General features: G+C 35.7%; 4 protein-coding genes across 4 annotated transcripts; all 4 read left to right on the forward strand.

Annotated features, from left to right (window-relative positions):
* Positions 1 to 454: 454 nt before the first annotated feature.
* Positions 455 to 4,847, forward strand: Tsp_08735 (SNF-related serine/threonine-protein kinase). The gene is made up of 9 exons (XM_003373959.1): positions 455 to 507; positions 1,872 to 2,313; positions 2,374 to 2,539; positions 3,239 to 3,380; positions 3,441 to 3,650; positions 3,714 to 3,878; positions 3,976 to 4,198; positions 4,262 to 4,595; positions 4,697 to 4,847. Exons 2-8 carry the CDS (start codon positions 1,891 to 1,893, stop codon positions 4,592 to 4,594), a joined length of 1,662 nt encoding a protein of 553 aa, XP_003374007.1. The 5' UTR covers positions 455 to 507; positions 1,872 to 1,890; the 3' UTR covers position 4,595; positions 4,697 to 4,847.
* Positions 4,848 to 5,347: 500 nt separating this feature from the next.
* Tsp_08736 (putative leucine--tRNA ligase) lies at positions 5,348 to 10,327 on the forward strand. The gene is made up of 23 exons (XM_003373960.1): positions 5,348 to 5,373; positions 5,502 to 5,525; positions 5,887 to 6,011; positions 6,306 to 6,502; positions 6,537 to 6,628; positions 6,693 to 6,753; positions 6,870 to 6,959; positions 7,019 to 7,162; positions 7,227 to 7,334; positions 7,406 to 7,529; positions 7,600 to 7,695; positions 7,774 to 7,841; positions 7,901 to 7,939; positions 8,015 to 8,125; positions 8,314 to 8,602; positions 8,699 to 8,872; positions 9,041 to 9,132; positions 9,204 to 9,294; positions 9,363 to 9,529; positions 9,595 to 9,672; positions 9,763 to 9,924; positions 9,984 to 10,052; positions 10,130 to 10,327. Exons 1-23 carry the CDS (start codon positions 5,348 to 5,350, stop codon positions 10,325 to 10,327), a joined length of 2,625 nt encoding a protein of 874 aa, XP_003374008.1.
* Positions 10,328 to 11,022: 695 nt separating this feature from the next.
* On the forward strand, positions 11,023 to 12,269 carry Tsp_08737 (hypothetical protein). The gene is made up of 5 exons (XM_003373961.1): positions 11,023 to 11,080; positions 11,145 to 11,157; positions 11,178 to 11,311; positions 11,372 to 11,514; positions 11,952 to 12,269. The coding sequence occupies exons 1-5, from the start codon at positions 11,023 to 11,025 to the stop codon at positions 12,267 to 12,269; spliced, it is 666 nt and encodes a 221-aa protein (XP_003374009.1).
* Positions 12,270 to 18,184: 5,915 nt separating this feature from the next.
* Tsp_08738 (hypothetical protein) lies at positions 18,185 to 19,183 on the forward strand. Its single transcript, XM_003373962.1, has 4 exons — positions 18,185 to 18,193; positions 18,290 to 18,420; positions 18,813 to 18,893; positions 19,099 to 19,183. Exons 1-4 carry the CDS (start codon positions 18,185 to 18,187, stop codon positions 19,181 to 19,183), a joined length of 306 nt encoding a protein of 101 aa, XP_003374010.1.
* The last annotated feature ends 143 nt before the right edge of the window (positions 19,184 to 19,326 follow it).

A 19,326-nucleotide genomic window follows, 5' to 3' on the forward strand; every position in this document is an offset into this window, starting at 1 on the left:
ACCCCACTGACCGTCATTGTACACGTCAGGATATCACCGTAACCTTTCTGATCTTCAAGTATCACAAAAGTTTATTCTATCGATTAGTCGTCAGATCTTCTTGCGGTAAGGGCTTCCTTTGTGCCATGGCTGGAATAAATGACGTTTAACATTTCCTTTCGAAATGTATTGAGCACTTGTGCACCAGTTGCACATCAATAAATAGCTGTCACTTAATGAAATAAAGAACATTTTCTTGGTTTTGTATGTACGCAAGTACACATTTATGTTTGAAATAAATTTTGATATAATTTTTTGTCTGCTCCAGTATTTCTTTCTTTTATTCCGAAATAAAAAGACATACTGTAACTTTATGATTCACACCTACATTATTTTATACAGTATGGAATAGGCAATAACTTCCCAGGGCACTTTTGATTAATGACTGGCCACATTTTAAAGTTTATTTAGCAGTGTATCATGTGGTCACGAAAAGAATATTATTAACAATGATGCCTATTATATTATGTAAGGTATTTTTGATTTAAATGCAATATACTAGTTTAGGTTGGGTATTGAATTGGTGTATAATTTTTAATTACTCAGTGTATAAACAAAATAAGTGCTTTAGTATAAATTTTGTCAAACTGAAAATCAGAATAGATGAGAAGTCCGCAATGAAAATTTGTATAACAGTCGCAGCATATGTCGAATTCAAGATGAATGAAATGTGAGGGTGAAATTGATTGTCTGGTATTTTTTCTCGACAATTAGCATGCTGTTTTTTATAATGAGTTTTACACATGTATTCAGCAGTCATGTAGTATAACATCGTTTGGGATGCATTACGCGAAAAAATCGTCAACATTTTTATCATGCTTAAAATAATTAAATTCAATGTTTTTATTTTGCCTACTAAGCATGAAATGAATGTTATTGATTTTGAATTGTCTGGAATTGGGCAGTTCAATTGGAAAAGAATTGCTGAGCTGCAAATCGTGAAGTGATATTTTTTTACTTATGCGAAAAAAATGTTCGCTTAAATTGTTCATTGATTGAATTCTGTTATTTTTTGGATTGTTTAGTTGAATAATGAAGAAGAAATTCATTGGCATGATGAATGTATTTTTTCTAATTGGTGCTATTTTTTGTTGTAATTTTGAGATGAATTTATTTGTTGTTTGTGTCTTTAATTTATGATAATTGTAGGTAATTTGTTCTTCGCTGGATGAGTTTGTTATTGATGTTTGTGTTCAGGTTTTGCCATTTATAACAAGTTGCTTATAACTCTTTAGCTCGCGTTTTACGAGAATTGGGGTAGAAATATTTTGCATAGCTTCTTTCATGGGAAAGATGGCTTTGTTTCACGCACACGGGCGTTCATTCATAAATGCTTGCTTTCATAGCAGTTGTATGCCATTGGATAATTTATTAATGGTGTGGTGCTGTTTTGCAGATGACGTTGTTCGGACGTCACATTTAACTTTCCTCACAACAGGTTTGTCATTTTTTTGCCCGGTCGGTAATTCTACATGGTCCAATATGTTTTCTTTCTGCTTTGCATTATCGATGTTGTCTTTTATTTTTCTTTCAAACATTACTTTTATTTTCAATTTGAAAATTCAATTGATTAACTTTACAGCTGAAGTGAATGATTTGATTAGAAATTCGAGTCGACCAATGGCGAAGCTACAATTTGGGTATATTTACTGTCATTGTTGAGATGAGTTTTTATTTGCGAAAAAGCTATTCACTTGATTGTTGTTTGGAAAATTGTTTTTTTTCAATTCAGAAGTGTTTAAAAATTAGAATATTTGAAGAAATTGAGAATAAAATTGGAAAAAAAAATTCGAATATCCATCCACTGGCTGTTATGCGTATGTTGTGCTTAGGATGAGAATTTAGTTGGAGATGAGCCGCCACAGCATGGGTGTGAACCAAATGGCCGGCGTTTATGATTTCGAATCGACCATTGGCAAGGGGCATTTCGCCGTGGTCAAGTTGGCCAAGCACGTTTTCACCGGCGAAAAGGTGGCCGTGAAGGTGATCGACAAAAATCGCCTCGACCTGCCCTCAGTGATGCATCTCTTCCAAGAGGTACGTTGCATGAAGCTTGTACGCCACCCGAACGTGGTCCGCCTGTACGAAGTGATCGACACACAGTCGAAATTGTTTCTCATATTGGAATTGGGCGATTACGACCTGTACGACTTCATCATGTGCCGCGCCTCTGCAAAGCGCATAGGCGAACGCCAGGCGCAGCGTTATTTTTCCCAAATAGTCGAAGCTATATCCTACTGCCACAAGTTGCACGTTGTGCACCGGGATCTGAAGGTGCACGTACGCTTTTATGGTAATTTTTCTACTCTCATTTCACTGTTTTGTTTCTTTTAGCCAGAGAATGTGGTATTTTTCGAAAAATTGGACACCGTCAAGTTGACGGATTTCGGCTTCAGCCATTTGTTTACTCCTGGACAAATGTTGAAAACATCCTGCGGCAGTTTGGCTTATTCGGCTCCGGAAATACTGCTTGGAAACGCGTACGACGCGCCGGCAGTTGGTGAGTCGATTTTGGCATATTTGATTGATTTATTGATTGATTTATCCGTTCATTAATTGTTTCGTTTGTGTTTTTCATTACTTTTTTCGACACCAAATTTTATATGCCTTCTTATCCACAAACAAAGCGTTATTGGCTTTTTCTTGTAGATCGATCGAAAACTGTCTGCACAGTGCCCACACGTGCAAGCAGTCACCCGTGCGTACTGCTTTTGCGTTTTTTTTTCAATTTTAATTTTTACAATTTTAATTTGACTGACGTCGAAACAAAACGGCTATTGTGGTTACGGCTTGATTGCTCTTTGCTTACTGTAATTCAATTGGGCAAGCATTGGGTCATTTTTGCTTGTTTTTTTCTGTCTTTTGCACTTTTTTCCAGCGCTCCAAAGCTCGCTGTTGGCGTTGTTTGCAATCAATTCAATTATTTAAAATAATTGACGATGAATTTTTCCAATATCGCATTGCATTTATGAGGGGCATTTAGTTTGATTAGAACAGAAGCATCTTCTTTTGTTGAACTTGATGTTGCTTATAACGGATAAATGGTTTTTATTTTCATCAATGATGTATAATTTGAATATTTTTCACCCTAGTTGTTGATAATTGTATTTGAATTGTCATGCCGAGTGTGAATTAATTTGTCCATATGACGTAGATGGAACGTTTCGTTGACAAGTGGTAATTTATCTTTCTTTTTCAGATATATGGTCTCTGGGGGTTATTTTGTACATGCTGGTATGCGGCAGACTGCCATTTCAAGAGGCGAGCGATTCGGAAACGCTGACGAAAATTTTAGATTGTTCTTTCAGCTTGCCTTCACATTTATCCGAAGATTGTCAAAAGTAGGCATTCTGTACGAAGTGTTATTATAATTAATGATTGTGCAAGTTCTGTTTTGTCAGACTGATCTGCAGTATGCTTGTTCGAGATCCTGCATCTCGGGCAACGCTGGCAGAAATTGCCAAATCAAAATGGGTGAACAATTGTTGCAACGCGTGCAATCATGCTTCACAACCGTTGGTGCTACGGCAGAATATTACGGCCGCTATTCACCAACAAATAATTGAACAAATGGTCGACGGGGGCGTTGCCGACGAAACGGATATTTTGCAGTAGACGGAGTTTTGTTTATTTGCATTTGGTTTTTTTAAACACTTAATTTTCACTCGTTGCAGAGCACTGGAAGAGGACGAGTACAACCACTTGACGGCCACTTATTATTTATTAGCTGAACGAAATTTGAAAAACGCACATCTGAATCAAGCTTGCCAGCAACAGTGCAATCATGTTTGCAAGTCTCAAGAAGCTGAACTCACTGGCGGAAGCGGAAAATTATTCAGGTTTGCACATTTTCTATTCAAACAAAAATGCAGCTTACAAGTATTTTTTGTTTGTTTGCTTGTTTGTTTGGATTATTTGCATTTTAATTGTGTTTAGTGAAAATGGTGATTTGCAACAGTTGCCTGAAGAGATATCCGAAACCGAGAGTGCGTTTGTTGAATCGACTGTAGCATTTGGCGGGATGAGTTGGAGGAAGCGGAATTGTTCAACGGTACGCGAGAGATCCGAAGATGAAATGTCCAGTACAACGTCTGCCAGTTTGAATGCTTCAAGAAATAGTTCTCGAGTTTCATTGCGCAATCCATCCCCATCATTATTAGTACACATCCTTTTCTTTAATTATTGTTTAATAATAGTAATAGTTATTATGGTTGTTGTTCAGGTTTCTAGATTGTCATTGAGACGATCGAGCAGCTTGAAAAATTTACTTGTTGGTTTGTTCCGAAGTCGCAGTCCATCGCCACGCCAGAGCAGATCTTCCTCGTTCACGTCTTCGATGAATTCGAGCATGAGAACCCTTGACCGGATCCTCAGCTCGCCTCATCTGCTTCAAATCAGGGAAGAGGATGAAGATTATGCAAGTTCCGCGAATTCTTCGAAACGGATGCTTCGAACTGCCGCCACTGCACTGGCACACCGTGATGTTCACAAAGCTCACGAAGATCTGAGTCCGAAAATTCACGATCACCACCTTCACCACGATCAATATCCATAAGGTAAAATACCCGAATGAAATATGCAATTTAGCATTTCACTTGAAATTTATTGTAAAAAAAAGGAAATAAGAAAGTGTCTTTCTTTTTTTTTATTAAATCAGTTGCTGAAAAGACAATCTATTTCAAAGATGGAATTGATTGGATTTGTTGAATGTGATGAAGCGCAACACTTGAAGATTGTATATTATGTTTCGAAAAGAAATTTCTCGTTGTCGTTGTTTTATTTCACTTGAAATTGTTACATCTTATTACTTATTATTATTATTATTATTATTATTATTAGATTTGCCTTTTGTATTGTACAACGGGTGATTTTATTTTCTTCCAATATTAGCTTGCATCTTTGTTCATTTATAATGTAATAATATCTACTACATCTCATATGTGCATACATGTTTATTGTGCGTGTGTGTGTATATATATATATATACGCTTGTTTAATGTGCAAAAAGCTTTTGCAACTTCATTTTCCATAATTGACTTATTGGAAAAAGAAATCAGGGAATCAGTTAGTTTTATTCACTGTTGATACAGTATAATTTGTTAGCTGTTATTGGAAAAAATTCTTTCCTCTTCCACAATGAATTTACCTGCTATATAGTATATATATGTATATTGCCAGCTTTTCGTTTGTTAATTTTTCTCGATTCAAATTTGGTCGTGGTCTCTTGTTTTAACATACATTTTTACCCTTTTCTGATACAGTTTTACATTTTTTGAAAAACACTTTTGCTGCTGATGAATAAATAAAAATGTACTTATTATCTTGGAGGAAAAGGTAAATTTTTTTCCAATTAATTTTTGTATTTGCAAATTTACCTAATCCATGCGTTGTTTGTTGAACTGCAAGAGCAGTTATAACTATGCTGTTGTTGTTGTTGCTTTTTTAAATATTTTATATTATAGAGTAATTCACTTTCAACCGCTGCTGTTTGTATTGCAGAGTAAGTTTTGAATACGATTGTGATGATTTTGTATTGCATTGGATAATTCAGCAAATTTGAGAAAAAAAGAAATTCTTTTTGCGTTTCACAGAATTTTCCAAGTGGGGATTTTGTATTTTTTATCTTGAAAATAGCCCCACCCCTCTTACATCTTGCAATAATTTCGTCTACAATGCCCGCATTCGTTGAGAATGTTAGAGTTTAGAGCCGAGCAAACTGAAATAATTTCTTCTTCTTCTTCTTCTAGTTGTATATTCAATTTATGCCTTGTAATTTTGCATCTGACCAAGCAACAGAGGCATTGAATTAATTTTTGTAAATTTCGTTTTTTAATAAATTATTTTCAGCTCGGACGAAGTTGAAGAGTTGAATGGGGAGAATGGCTTCGTTTGCGACTTGTTGCCCAATTATTCTGCTCAGCCAGTGCAGAAAAATGGCTCACCGGTCTGCGTTGTCGTTGGCAGTGTTGAAGGTGAATTGTTGACGAATTTGCATATTTTTGGAACTGTTTTTTTATTCAATAAAATCTGATTAATAAAAGAATATTTTCAATAATTGAATTTCAGTTTGTTGAATTTGTTCAAGTTTGATCAATGTTGTAGAAAAAGAAACTCTCATCCGAGGATATCCACTGCATTGAAAAGCACTGGCACGACAAAGTGATCAATTATGATTTTTCCGAAGTATTTTGTTTGTTTTTTGAATATTTTATTATTTAAATTTTGTGAGAATTGAACGGTAAAAGCAGAGTTCATTTCCAATTTAGAAGCAGCAGTCGAAAGGAAAGAAATACATATTGTCCATGTTTCCTTACCCTTCTGGGAAGTTGCACATGGGCCACGTGCGGGTGTATACGATTTCCGATTGCCTGGCCAGGTACAACGAGCTTCGTGGTTACGAGGTAAATTTTGCACAAAAATTAAAAGAGAAATAAATATTGGACTGCTTACATACATACCGTTGGTGATTTTTTATTTTTTTTACGAAATGTGTTCAGGTTATTCATCCGATGGGTTGGGATGCGTTTGGTCTTCCAGCTGAGAATGCGGCAATCGAACGCAACTTGGATCCAGAAGTTTGGACTGAAAGGTTTTTGAATTTTGTTGTTGTTGTAAAAATGTTCACTTGCAATTTATTTGTTTATTTCATTTAGCAATATTGCAGCTATGAAGAAGCAGCTCGTTGAACTGGGTTGTCGTTTTGATTGGACTCGTGTAAGTTTTTTACTTTTTTATGCAAAACATTTTTTCACCAAATTATTAAAAATTTTCACGTATTTTTATGGGGATATTTTTCATTTTTCATGCAATAAATTATCAATATTGTTTAGGAAATTGCTACTTTCAAGTCACAGTACTACAGATGGACTCAGTGGTTGTTTTTGCAATTGTATAAAGCAGGATTGGTGTATCAGAAGAGGGTAGACTAATGATAATGATAATAATATAAGATTGAAGGTTTACTTTTAATAATTTGCAGAGCTACGTGAATTGGGATCCGGTTGATTGCACTGTTCTAGCTGATGAACAAATTGACGAAAGGGGTTGTTCGTGGAGATCCGGTGCGGCAGTTGTTCAGAAACCTCTGCTTCAGTGGTTTGTTAAAACTTCGTTTTTTGCAAAGGTTTGTACACTGAAATAGCTAGCTAACTTCACTGAGCTAACTGCTGTTTCTCTCTATTTCGCAGGCTCTCTATGACGAGTTGGACAATCTTGTCAGTTGGCAAGATGTGGTCGACATTCAGCGTCACTGGATTGGCAAGTGTGATTCGTATCGATTTAAATTTAAAATTCTTGTACGCATATTAATTAATCAATTAGTTGATTTTGTTTTATATTATGATGTGAAAATGTGTTATCCCTTCAGAACGAAAGCAGTGGACAGGAAACTGGTGATTGTGTGGACATTTTTGTCGACCGTCTTCAACAACTCTGCTCGGCAAAAGCTGTGGCGATCAGCTCGAAGCACATTTGCAGCGATCATTCGCCGAGTAAACAAACATTTATGTTTGCTTTCAGCAATTTAACTTCACTGTGTTCATGCATTCATCTTTCTCTCAGCTCAAATCAAAGTTCTCAATCCTGTGACCAATCAATTGTTGCCTGTATTTGTCACTGACCACATTGACTACGTCGGTTCAGAAAATGCGCGTTTAGGTGAAGCTTTTGCTTTATTTTTTGTTCAACTTGTGTCTTTTATTATTATTATTATTATTATTAATTTTGTTTTTTCAGTCAGTGCCGATGATTCAGTTTATCAAAAGTGCGGCTTGTCTGGCGAAAGCGGATTAGCTGAAACGAAAGTATGCAAAATGAATAAATATTATCAGTTGATCAGTCTGCTTGATTATGTTCGTTGTAGATTCTTCTGAGTGACGAGCAAATTTTGGAACGTGCAAAAGTAATCAATTCAATTTTTCATTTTGGCCAGTCGGTGATGATTGCTCTTATTCTTTCTTTTCTTTCATATTTCCAGGCGGCAGATTGTGGAGGCTACTTGACAAGCAGACGACTGAACGACTGGGTTGTTTCAAGGCAGCGATTTTGGGGGACCCCAATTCCGATTGTTCACTGCTCGAATTGCAAGGTTTGCAACGGATGGAGGGGAATGTTTGAAATTTTAGAAAATTTTTATCTGTAAATTTGTTTTTTTTTCATATACTGTAGAAATGTGCCGTTAAAAACTGTTTCAATTGAATCATTGTATATCGTTTTAGCGGGGTTATTTTATTTGAACTGTTGAATTTTAATTTTACACTGTCAATTTTGATTCAGGCAGTACCTGTGCCGGAGAGCCAGCTTCCGGTTACATTGCCGACAGTGCATTTGTTTGGCAGCAAGGGAAAATTGCTCCCTTTGCATCAATACAACGACTGGCTTAACACCGTATGTCCTGAATGCGGTAAACCTGCCCGAAGAGAATGCGACACTTTGGATACATTTTTCGACTCTTCTTGGTACTATTTGCGTTTTCTGGATCCTCAGAACGATCGTCAGCCATTTGACAGCAATATTGCTAATCAGATGATGCCAGTCGACATTTACATTGGTGGCAAAGAACACGGTTTGTGTTGATATATATGTTAATTAATTATATAATATATGGTCTTTTTATGGTTTCTCTGTTCTTCTTCAACTGCTCAAATTTTGCCATTTTCAGCCGCTTTGCATTTATTCTACGCACGGTTTATGTGCCATTTTTTGCGCAGCATCGGCTTTGTCGCCAGTGCAGAACCTTTCAGTCGTCTCCTCACTCAAGGTATGGTTATGGCAAAGACGTACAAAACTGAAGATACTGGTGAATATATTCCTAGTTCGTCGGTTATTCAATCAGGTATTTTTGTCATTTACCACATGTGCAACAAATATGATTGATTAATATTTAATTTTCTAATTTTTTTTGCACAATAGCAGTTTGAACAAAACAATTGATAGATAGTTGAACAAAATGAAAAAAATAATTCTACAATATGTTGAGATGTTGTGAATTCATTGATTGCAGGTTCTGGTTATGTTGAAATTAATAGCCGAAGAGCAGTGACGGAGAGTTGGGAAAAAATGAGCAAATCCAAGCACAACGGCATTGACCCTCAGGTAGCGATGCAAATTAGTTGTTGAACAAACAGAGCAATTTCCACTAGAGAACGATGACTTTTATAAAATAGAATTTGTTGGACAATATTGGTTGTGATTTTACTCGTCTTTTGATCACATCGAATGTTTCTCCACAATCTCACCGACATTGGGATACAGCAGGTGAATGAAGAATAACCATTGTATTTTAATAAATTAATATGTGTATATTTTTGTTTTGTGTAATTCAGGTTTAAAAGGAGTGGAAAATTGGTTGAATCGTGTTCGGTATTTGGTAGTTACGTTGATATCGATGAGATCAATTTCGAATACCGAATCGACATCAGTGTTGAATGTGGATGAGCAGAAGAAAACAGATGAATATTTGAAAGAAAATTACAACCATTTTGTTAGAGAAGTAAGAGGTGTTTTTGATTTCAATTTTATTACATCACTTATTTCTTTTGACTTTGACAAATTCAGGTGACATTCCATTTAGAAGAGACATTCTTGCTCAATGTGGCAATTTCTCGACTTCAGGGTTTTACGAATTCTTTGAGGGTAATCATAAGTTTTTTTTATTGGGAAACATTTTTTGTTTTTTAATTTTTGCTCCATTCAACGATACACATTTCCATTTGTGATTTGTAGAAATGTTCACCGGAAACGATTGGTTTCAATGTTGAATTTGAACGTTGTTTGAGGGCATTGCTTGTGATGATATTTCCATTTGCTCCCAATATCAGCAGTGAACTGTGGTCAATTTTGAATGATTCCATTCGGTTGTCAAAATCGATTAGTCAAACAAGAACGGTTTGTTGTATTTATTATTAAATTTCCATTTCATATTCTGTACAGTATTTGTCATTCAGGATGGTCATATTTGGAACCAACCGTGGCCATTGGTTGACAAAGATGCTGTTGTTGCATTGAGTGTTTATGTTTGTTTGTTTTTCTTTAAATTATTACAACATTAGCAGCAAAAGTAGTTAGTAGTAGGATAGGGTTTGCTTTTCAGATAAATGGTATGATTGCGGAAAGAATTTTTATGAATTGGCATGCTCTGCTATCTTTGGAGCAGAATGAAGCGATGAGGTTGGCGTTGCAGAGCAGAAATGTCGCGGAGAAAATTGGTCCTGCTACTAGTGTTCAGTTGGTAATTTACGAAAAGAACCAAGCAACAGGTGCTCGTTTGGCATTGAAAACGGAAAAATAAAATTTTCTGCTATACCTACTGCTTGCTCTGTTTACAAGTGCAATAAAATAACCGAAGAATACAGAGAGATAGAGAGGGTAATTGGTGATATAGTTTTTTCTTTTTATTCTTCTATAATTTGATTTAAAAAAATAATAATGTATTTTTTTTTGAAAAATACAGTTATTGAATAGAAGCAACTGTATTGAACAGTGATTAGCAGTAGCAGCAGCAGTAGTTGAGTTGAAATGAGAGAGAGGAGGAGGGAATAATGGGAGAATGTGAAAAATCAATGATAAATTCAAATTTTCAGAAAGGTTTCTATTTTGAAATTGGCGAAGCTTCATTTTGTTGTTCAAAGGAAATGAAGAAGCTGCACTTTTGCAATAATAATCAGAAAAAAAAGAAGAAGTAGACGATGAAGAAGAAGAAATTTACGAAACCTTATTATTCAAACGAAAATAGCCGTGTTAACGTCAATAAAAGATTTGAATTAACAACGAATTGAAAAATTTCTCTTTTCATCTTTCGTAGAATAAATAATAAATAATAATAATAAGTAATGGATTTTTTTCATCTAACTATTATCTTGATATGGTCTCTTTGAAGCTCGACGTGTGAAAGTGCAATGCTAATACGGCATGTACAAAGCAGCTGTTGAGTTTGCTTTTTTTTTGTTACACAAAAGACAAAAAAAGTATATATATATATATGTAATGTACATGAAGCAAAAAGCAGCACATTGTGTAGTGAAAAATTTGCTGCAGCTCGCTTGTTTCTTCTTTCAACAGGCATGATTAATTTATTGTTCAATTAAAAATTTTATTATCTTTTTCAGACTATTTCTTTTTGTTAATCGATAACATTTAAGCGACGATTTAGTGACAATTTTCATCATTGCGTTATCAACAAGCAGCCGAGGAAAGAGAGAGAAAGCAGTTGACGGAAGCAATCGAGCCAGTTACAACAAACAGGCTTGTGGAGGAATAACTTGTGCAACGGTCCGTTGTTAGTTTTATATATATGTTATAACATATATATTATATATATATATATAATATATAGCAATCTTCGTTTGCCTCTTGGAAAACAGGAATTTTTGCTCTTCTTCTTCTCGTGGTGAATATAACAACAGCAGTGCAGCATTGTCAACTGGAATATGCGCAACCAAGCAACAATGTTCAATGGTGGTGAAAGTCGAAATCCAGGTTTGAGTTGTTGAATTTTATTTTCATTATAATCAACTTTTAAAAATTCTTTTTATTTTTTATAAATATAATCCACAACAATTGCACAAAAGATGCATTGCGCTTTTAATCTTGTAATATCAGTGAGAGCAGAATTAATTATTATTGTAAATGGACAAAATGATCAGTTGTTGTTGTTGTTGTTGAAAATATTTATTTTTTCAGTGAAGCTAAAAGCAAATATTGTTTCAAAACAAGCGAAATAAAGTCATCTTAAAAACGAAGCTAACTAGTTAGCAATTATAATAAAAACTGCAATATAAAGTGAATTGAAACAAAACAAAACAATAACGAACTTAAAAAAAAACTGAATATAAGAACACGCATATAATATCCAGCTCGAAAAGCATTTGTCGTCTGCATAAGTTGGGCAACTTTTTTTTTACAAATTATCCCAGATATCTTGGTTGAATTGTTTCTGTTGTTGTTTTTTGGAAGCTATTCCAGATGCCGCTGTTGGGCAAAAATTGTTCTGCACCATTTTGCCGTTGGCCATCTGCCACGGCGGGTGCGGGGCCTGCTTTTTCTTCCACTACATTCTGTCCGAAGTGAAAAGCGCATTTTTTGTTCAACAGGCGGAGCTGTTGCCGTCGGCTATAAATCATTGGTCGGTTGGGCGGCTTCTTCAGCCGGCAGTTGCTTTGCGGCGCGCATCCTTGAAACGGGCCACACCACCACTTTGGGCTCTTTGGTTCGACAAGTGTCTTGTTTGTTGATTCGAAAATTCTCTTACCGACAAAAGCAAAAAAAACGAAGTACCGGAAAAAAGGATACTTTTTTTTTGAAAGTTCGTCCTGCTTTTTGTTCTGTTTTCCCATTTGTAAGCTGTTAATTTTATTATTGTAATGATCCAGTTGTTGTTTTTCATAAGTCATTGTTCATTTTATATTTTACTCCTGAATCTTGACGATCATTTAAAAATAACACATTCATTTTTCTTTCTTTTTGCACTATTGCAATGCAATTTACTATTTCTTTCTTTTATTTTCTAAATTTTATTTATCTGTCAATTCATATATTTATTATTTATTGGTGGTGATTGCCGTGGAATATTTAGTTCTGCTTCAAATCTTCACATACACCTATATATATATATATATATATATATATATATATATATATATATATATATCATCATATGATTAGAATTAATTCACTTACGTTTATAATTAGATCTAGTTGATTGACTTTGGAGGTAAGCATATATATTATCAAAGTCTTTGAAATGATCAGTCAGTGTAAAAATATAAATTGAAAACTAATTGCTTTTCTCAAATATATATATATATATTCACTGCTGATTGTATCCAATTGATCAGCTGATAATGACGGACGGCATGAACGGTATATTTGGTGTATTGCTGTTGTTGTTCCGCGAAAGTTATCACCCAAAGCGTGTTTGGCAGACAAGCATTTCGGAATGGAACCAGTTTCTATGATCATCAGTCGTGTCAGTTTGGATGATCGACGCGGCCAAGGGCAGAATCCACAACGAGAAGTTGACCAGGAACCGAGCAGGCGGCGTCCAGCAGCTGTCACCAAATGTCACTGTGGAATCTCTTTCAATTGGAGGAGCCTTTTGTTGAGAAGCACGCCGAGGTCGCGTTTGAGAAATACGCTTTCTTGCCTATTTCAACACCGCGAAATAGGCCAGCTCATTTACAAGACAACCGACTTACAGTACGGTTGATCGAGGTTGACAAAAGGCGCAACAGGCGCCGTCAAGCTCTGAGCTTTAATCCCCCGGTCGATTGTTCCCGCACAGCTCGTAATAACGGTTCAGTTTCGAGGGGGGGGGGAGGCTGTAAAAAGAAATTAGGCTAACAGGTGGTGCAGGACAACGTTCAACTTGTTGGTCTCATTTCTTTTCCAATTCTTTCGTCTGCTTAACAGAAAGCTGCTTGTTGTGAATTCTGCTTTTACATCTGAAGTTCCCCCCCCCCCACACACACAGAGTAGTTATTCCGATGATTGTACCTCTTCTACAGCTCTGTTACTCAGACTATTCATCTGCAGATGATGCATTTTTCAGACACGTCTGAAAAACATGCTGCTCATCAGACTGATCAAGAAAAAAAAGTGAAATTCATTTCTTCCCTTTTTTTCCTTTTCTCTTTTTTTTCAAAAACACATTCGATCATTCCTCACTTCCTACTGCCGATTGTCTTTTCGACGTGCTTTTTTCTTTCTCTTCAACTTTTCCCACGTTTGTCGACAATTGATTTCACTTTCAGTCGACAGAAAAAGTAGAACCGTTGAACCGAACAACAAAACACCTGCGCTCCGTTCAAAAGACTCCCCGTCACCATTTTTCAATTACCAATTCAATCAATTCAACATCATCTCGATCGGTGTACCGTATTCTGATCGGTAGGTTCGTTACGGTAATGCGGCGATTTTTTTGCTCGAACGCTCCTCATTGTCACCTACGTTTGAAACTGTACGTGAATTGGCGACACGGCGTTCTTTTGAATGATTGTCAAAATTTTTGCAAATACTTTCGACGTGGTGTTTGCCATTTGTTGTAGGTGAATTTTAGAATTTATATAAAAATTTCTCTCTTTCTCTCTCTTGTCGTCACAGTAGCGACGATTATGTGAGTTGAAAAGCAGGGCACGACATAGTTGTGGTTGATGATGTTTTTTCTGGTTTTGTTTTTCTGAAAACGTCCTTTTGAGCATGCGTTGATCAGAATAAAGCAAAAAAAAGTAAAACTTTCTATTGTTATTATCGGATTTCAAATTTGAATAGTTCATTCGAATTTTTCAACTCGTACTTACCACGCGTTCAGTTGTCCATGTTTGAATGTTTGCAAAAAGTTAAAGAGAAAGAATTTGAATTTTCAATTCGACCAACTGGCGTGCAGCTGCTCGAGCAATTTCTCGAACGTGCAAATCATTAATCATACTGTACAACGTCCGTGCAGTTTCTTTGTTAGACTGTTTGTTTAGTGAATAGAAAAGCCACCGGAGCGGTTAGGCGAACTTCATGCACAATTTCACTGCATGACTGCGTTGATTGTATTCTCCGCCAATTTCAAGATGATGGCAATGTCGTTTGAATCTATTTGCCACATGTTTTTTCAATTTATTTACATTTTTTATTTAATTTCTTCAACAGTTCAGCAGAACTGTGCTCAGGCTTTTGTTTATTCGATTTTATTTGCTCTTTTCTGTTTTATTATTCTTTTTTTACCTTTGATTCTGCTGGCTGTATTTGAATTCGGCCACCATGCGTGCATACAGATCTACCCAGGGTCGTGGTGTCCGAATTTTGCTCTTGGCCGGTTGGTAAAAATAATGCAAAATTTTTTGTAGTTGCTATCTTTTTGCCAGTTTGCAACGCGGAACTGGACACGCGTATTTTTCTTGACGTGCTTTATTTCTCTGCTCTTTTCAAAAGCTTGTTCATCAACTCTGCACCTAATGAACGAATGAATGAATGAGTCACATATAATTATGATTATTATTATTATTATTATTAGTAGTAGTAGTAATATTTTGATTTTTTATTTCATTTTTATCTTTTAAGGGAAATTTATTTCTTCTTCTTTCTGATAAGCTGCCGATTTGGAGTGCAATGATTGATGGCGAGCGTCGACTATTCTTTGTTGCCGCGTGAGGCCAGGGAACAGCTTGCCCAATTGGATTTGGAATTATCCGAAGGTTGCTACTTATTTATTTATTATTATTTATTACTCTTATTGGCATATTCGATTTTTTGTGGTCACTTTTTATTGCTTGCATTCGATGATCAATTGATCCGTTTGTAAAATTTTGCAGGCGATCTGACTCGCAAAGGATATGAAAAAAAGAAGAACAATTTACTCTCCCAATTCGACTTATCTGCAACACCTGGTTTGCATTTATTTATTATTTTTTCGTTTTATTTTTTTAGTTTGAAATTTCTGCTTTATTTTTTATTATTAGTAGTGTTTATGCTAATGTTGGAATATTTTCCCCATTATTTCCATTCTATTGATTGCAGCAGGAAACTTTATGCGAAAAAAGCAACTTTTATCTTTGATTAATACATTTTCTTATTATTTATTTATTTATTGTAATATAATATAAATTTGTGATTGATAATTGCATTATTTGATAATTATTTTTGGTTGAACAGTGGTGTTTGGCTTTTTAATTATGCTGCCATTTGGCGCAGTCTTCATACGGCTGTCTGCTTTTCTCGGCAGAGGATTCTTTGATTTTTCGCTCAGCTGTGTTTGGCTTGTCGAACGAAGATGCAGGCCGTTGTGTGTGTGTGTGTGTCTCTGCATCGACTTTAGGTTGCAGATTTTGTTCGACTGCCATGCCAATAGCCGCTTAGTTTTAGCTGTGGATTGTTAGCAATTTGCATTCTCAAGAATTTGTTGAGATGAAAAATTATATATATATATATATATATATATGTATACGTAGACATACATAATATATACATGTATATGTTTGTTTTAGAGTTTGTTTTATGTTTCATCCTTATTTAGGTAAAGCAAGTCCAACAACGCGAGCACAAAGGCGAAGGCATCGTCGAGTAACTCGAGACGAAAGTCGTTTTCATTCAGGTATTTAAGAAAATTCAATTTTCTTATAATAAATATATTTTTCAGTAATAATTTGAAAAACAAAAAAGAAACGGGAAATGAGTTTTTGTTATTATAATTATTATTTAATAAATTAATCCTTCCCTCTGCTACCTTTTTCTCTCTCTGTTCAAGCGTGTTCTTGTGTGATCTGTGCTTTCTGCCTCATTGGATAATGTGTGCTGCTCAGTGCTTTCTTCACTGCTGCAGTGTCAATTTTCATATTTGAGCTGAAAATCTTCTGTTGACCGTACTGCTTAAGCTCAATTTGTGTGCAATGTTCAGTTGACCGGCTTTCAGGGACGTGACCTATTTTGTATTCCCCCCCCCTGACAACAACTTTCACATGAAAAGTGCATTTGGAATACGGTCCTTAAACGGTAGTTGACATCACCAACCGCCGGCACCAATTGGCAGTATTGGACGCGCCGAGGCCGGAAGCTGAGTCATTGGAATAATGGCCAGTACAGACAGGTTGACTGGAAATGCAAAGGCCGCGTAATTAAGTTGTCGTTAAGAGTTAGCTGTACAATTATACGAACTGCAGTGTGTGGTAATAATTATCATTTCGACGATGGTCATTGAAAAACGCATCGCACAATTTGCCTTTGTCAAAAATACGCTCTCCACATTTGATTCGATTAATCCAATTTTTGTGCCCAACAATCTGCTGCACCGCATTGATCTGCAGTTGTTTTTCACTTGTTCAATTATTTTTTTTTCAGCAAATATATATTTCACAACCAACCCAGACAAACTGCCACTTAGGTCAACGGATATATCTATTTCTGTTTTCTTTTTGTAAATAATCTTAATCGATACAGTATCATTTTTATCCGGTGCAATCAATACATAATATAATAATAATTATTATTTCAACAAGTTGAACAAGCATGAAATTTGTATGCTTATTGCTTGTTCTGTTGTTGAAACGTATCACCAGTAGTAGCTATCACCACCGTGTGTGTGCCGAGGAAAAATTGGTTGAAGACAAATTAGAATTTTTCTTTAATTCAAGCATCATCGTCTGTTGTTGTTTTTTTGTTTTTTGAAATTATTTTGTGAAAAATGATTGTCGACTATAGATGCAGCAGCTGTTGGAACACAACTTTTCAACAGCGAGGAATGGATGATCAGAATTGTTCGGATTGGGAGGAGGGGAGGGGTAAAAAAGAAACGCAAATTTTGACGCAGTGAATTTTTGAAATATTTTTATTTTTTTACTTTTCACCATCATCATTTGTTCATTGTTTCGAAAATTTCGGACAAGGGACAATTTTTATTTCATTCGAAAGTGTGTTATTAATCGAATTTCAGCCTAAGTGGTACGGGAGGGGGAGGGGGAGGAGGACATTAGGGCAGCAGGGAGAGGGGGAGGGGAGGGGGATAATTTTCTCTTTTTTGTGAATTTCCATTATTGCCAGAGCAACGGCAAGTTGGTTGATTGTTGGTAAATTTTCGTCTCAGAGTTTGATATTAATCAATTTCTTTCTTTCTATTGATGCAAATTGCCAGCGAGCTAGCGAAAGCGTGGTTGGGTAATTTTTCCACAATCATTTATTCCAGTTCTATCCTCTCAGGAGAGGGATGCGGAAGAGTTACGTGCATTATTTATTAATGGGCTCGATTGTTCAATAAGCAAAATAAAAATTGTTGTTCGAAGATAAATTTTCATAATTTTATAATGAATAAATAAATGGACTATATGCGCATGTAGTGGAGAGCAGCAGATGGGAAGGAAGCGACTGGTATTTTGTAATTTTCTTTTATTCTGCGTTCAAATTTGACTCGAAACCACCATTATTTGCCAGTTTATTGCAAGATGATTTGTTCATCTTTGGGATTGTAGAAATGTGATTGAGAAAGGAAACTGTGAAAAGAACAAATTTTCCATTTCACACCTGATTTTTTTTTAAAAATTATATTCTCCCTCTCGCTCTCTTATTGTGGCCTGCTTGAAATTATTCTTAACGCTTTTATATAACAACAAAGCTGTTTTCTGCGCTATTTTGTGCTGTTGCTGTTGTGTCGACTGAATGAATGAATGAATGAATGGAACTGGTTGAATAATTTTTGATTTCATCTCGTACTTGTTGTTGCTGTTGTTGTTACTGTTGCTGCATTCGGTGTCCTGAATTGATTGCTTTCAGAAATCAGAATCGAAGCGGTACAGCAGGCTTTGGCTCGGTATGCGCAACGAGAACAGAAAGGACCGTCGGTGCCGGTGCCGGTCAAGCGCGTTTCGCAAGCCCAACGAAATTTACTGACCAAAAATACCCCTTTGTCCGGTAAGTTTTTTTTTGTCCAATTTGTTGCGATATGTATCTCTTTTTCTATTGCTTTTCAAACTTTCCCACATGAATCATTCTCAGTCAGGTTAGGTTTGAAATGATTTTGAAACATTGCCTCTATTTTGTTCCATGCATACTTGTTGCTTTTTTTCCATTCTCTCTTACTTTCTATTGATGTTGTTAGCAACAACAATGGGTATATATATATATATATATATTTATTTATTTGTTTTCCCCATCCTGAACATCAACGCCAACGTTTCCCAAAGCGAAGATGATGTCTGCCATTTTGGGTAACTGTTGAAAAGAAGAAATGGAAAAAAATAGACGAGTCAATGGAAGTTGTGTTTCATTTGTTGGCTATTATTTTTCGAAAATTGCTTTAACAGCTTGGGTGTGTATGTGTGTATTCAAATCATCTTTCAAAATGGCAAGAAGCTTTTTGCTGCTACAACAATTCAAACCGGCTTGTTTTTTTCTTTTGCAAATTTTTCTCCTATTTATTCTTTTCTGCAGTTGCTTGTTATGCTACAATTCTTATTATTATTATTGCTTTTATTGTAGTTGTTGTTGTTGTCGATTTTATTTTTTGCTTAATTGTTAATTTTTACTTTATTTTTCACATATATTTATTGCTTTTGCGAAAGCGTTTATTTTTCATTTTTAAAATGGAAGGGAACATACGAGAAGCATGGTTGCGGGAGAATTTGTTTTGCGACTGACTGATTTGCAAAATTGGCAGTTTTGCATTTCGGTCTGAGCAGAAAATATTCTCTTAATGCCAACGTTTGACAATCAAATCGACACTGTTCCATGCTGATCCATCTCTCCTGTATTATCCGTGCCGTTCCGGATGTACGCACTACGCACGCCTGCATATATGAAGAAATTGTTGTAAATTCT

This window comes from Trichinella spiralis (genome assembly GCF_000181795.1).
Source record: "Trichinella spiralis strain ISS 195 chromosome Unknown Scfld6, whole genome shotgun sequence".
NCBI classification, from domain to species: Eukaryota; Metazoa; Nematoda; class Enoplea; order Trichinellida; family Trichinellidae; genus Trichinella; species Trichinella spiralis.

Excerpts from the sequence above, each read along its gene's own strand:
- Tsp_08735 (XM_003373959.1), top strand. The coding sequence starts at position 1,891 with ATGAGCCGCCACAGCATGGGTGTGAACCAAATGGCCGGCGTTTATGAT. Across the intron at positions 3,381-3,440 it reads TTATCCGAAGATTGTCAAAA|ACTGATCTGCAGTATGCTTG; the intron begins GTAGGCATTCTG and ends CTGTTTTGTCAG. Across the intron at positions 3,651-3,713 it reads GACGAAACGGATATTTTGCA|AGCACTGGAAGAGGACGAGT; the intron begins GTAGACGGAGTT and ends CACTCGTTGCAG.
- Tsp_08736 (XM_003373960.1), top strand. The coding sequence starts at position 5,348 with ATGTACTTATTATCTTGGAGGAAAAG. Across the intron at positions 5,374-5,501 it reads TTATTATCTTGGAGGAAAAG|AGTAATTCACTTTCAACCGC; the intron begins GTAAATTTTTTT and ends TTTATATTATAG. Across the intron at positions 7,530-7,599 it reads TTGCAGCGATCATTCGCCGA|CTCAAATCAAAGTTCTCAAT; the intron begins GTAAACAAACAT and ends TCTTTCTCTCAG.
- Tsp_08737 (XM_003373961.1), top strand. The coding sequence starts at position 11,023 with ATGTACATGAAGCAAAAAGCAGCACATTGTGTAGTGAAAAATTTGCTG. Across the intron at positions 11,312-11,371 it reads AATAACTTGTGCAACGGTCC|CAATCTTCGTTTGCCTCTTG; the intron begins GTTGTTAGTTTT and ends TATAATATATAG. Across the intron at positions 11,515-11,951 it reads TGGTGAAAGTCGAAATCCAG|ATATCTTGGTTGAATTGTTT; the intron begins GTTTGAGTTGTT and ends AAATTATCCCAG.
- Tsp_08738 (XM_003373962.1), top strand. Across the intron at positions 18,421-18,812 it reads CAAAAATACCCCTTTGTCCG|CTTGGGTGTGTATGTGTGTA; the intron begins GTAAGTTTTTTT and ends TTGCTTTAACAG. Across the intron at positions 18,894-19,098 it reads ACAACAATTCAAACCGGCTT|GGAACATACGAGAAGCATGG; the intron begins GTTTTTTTCTTT and ends TTAAAATGGAAG.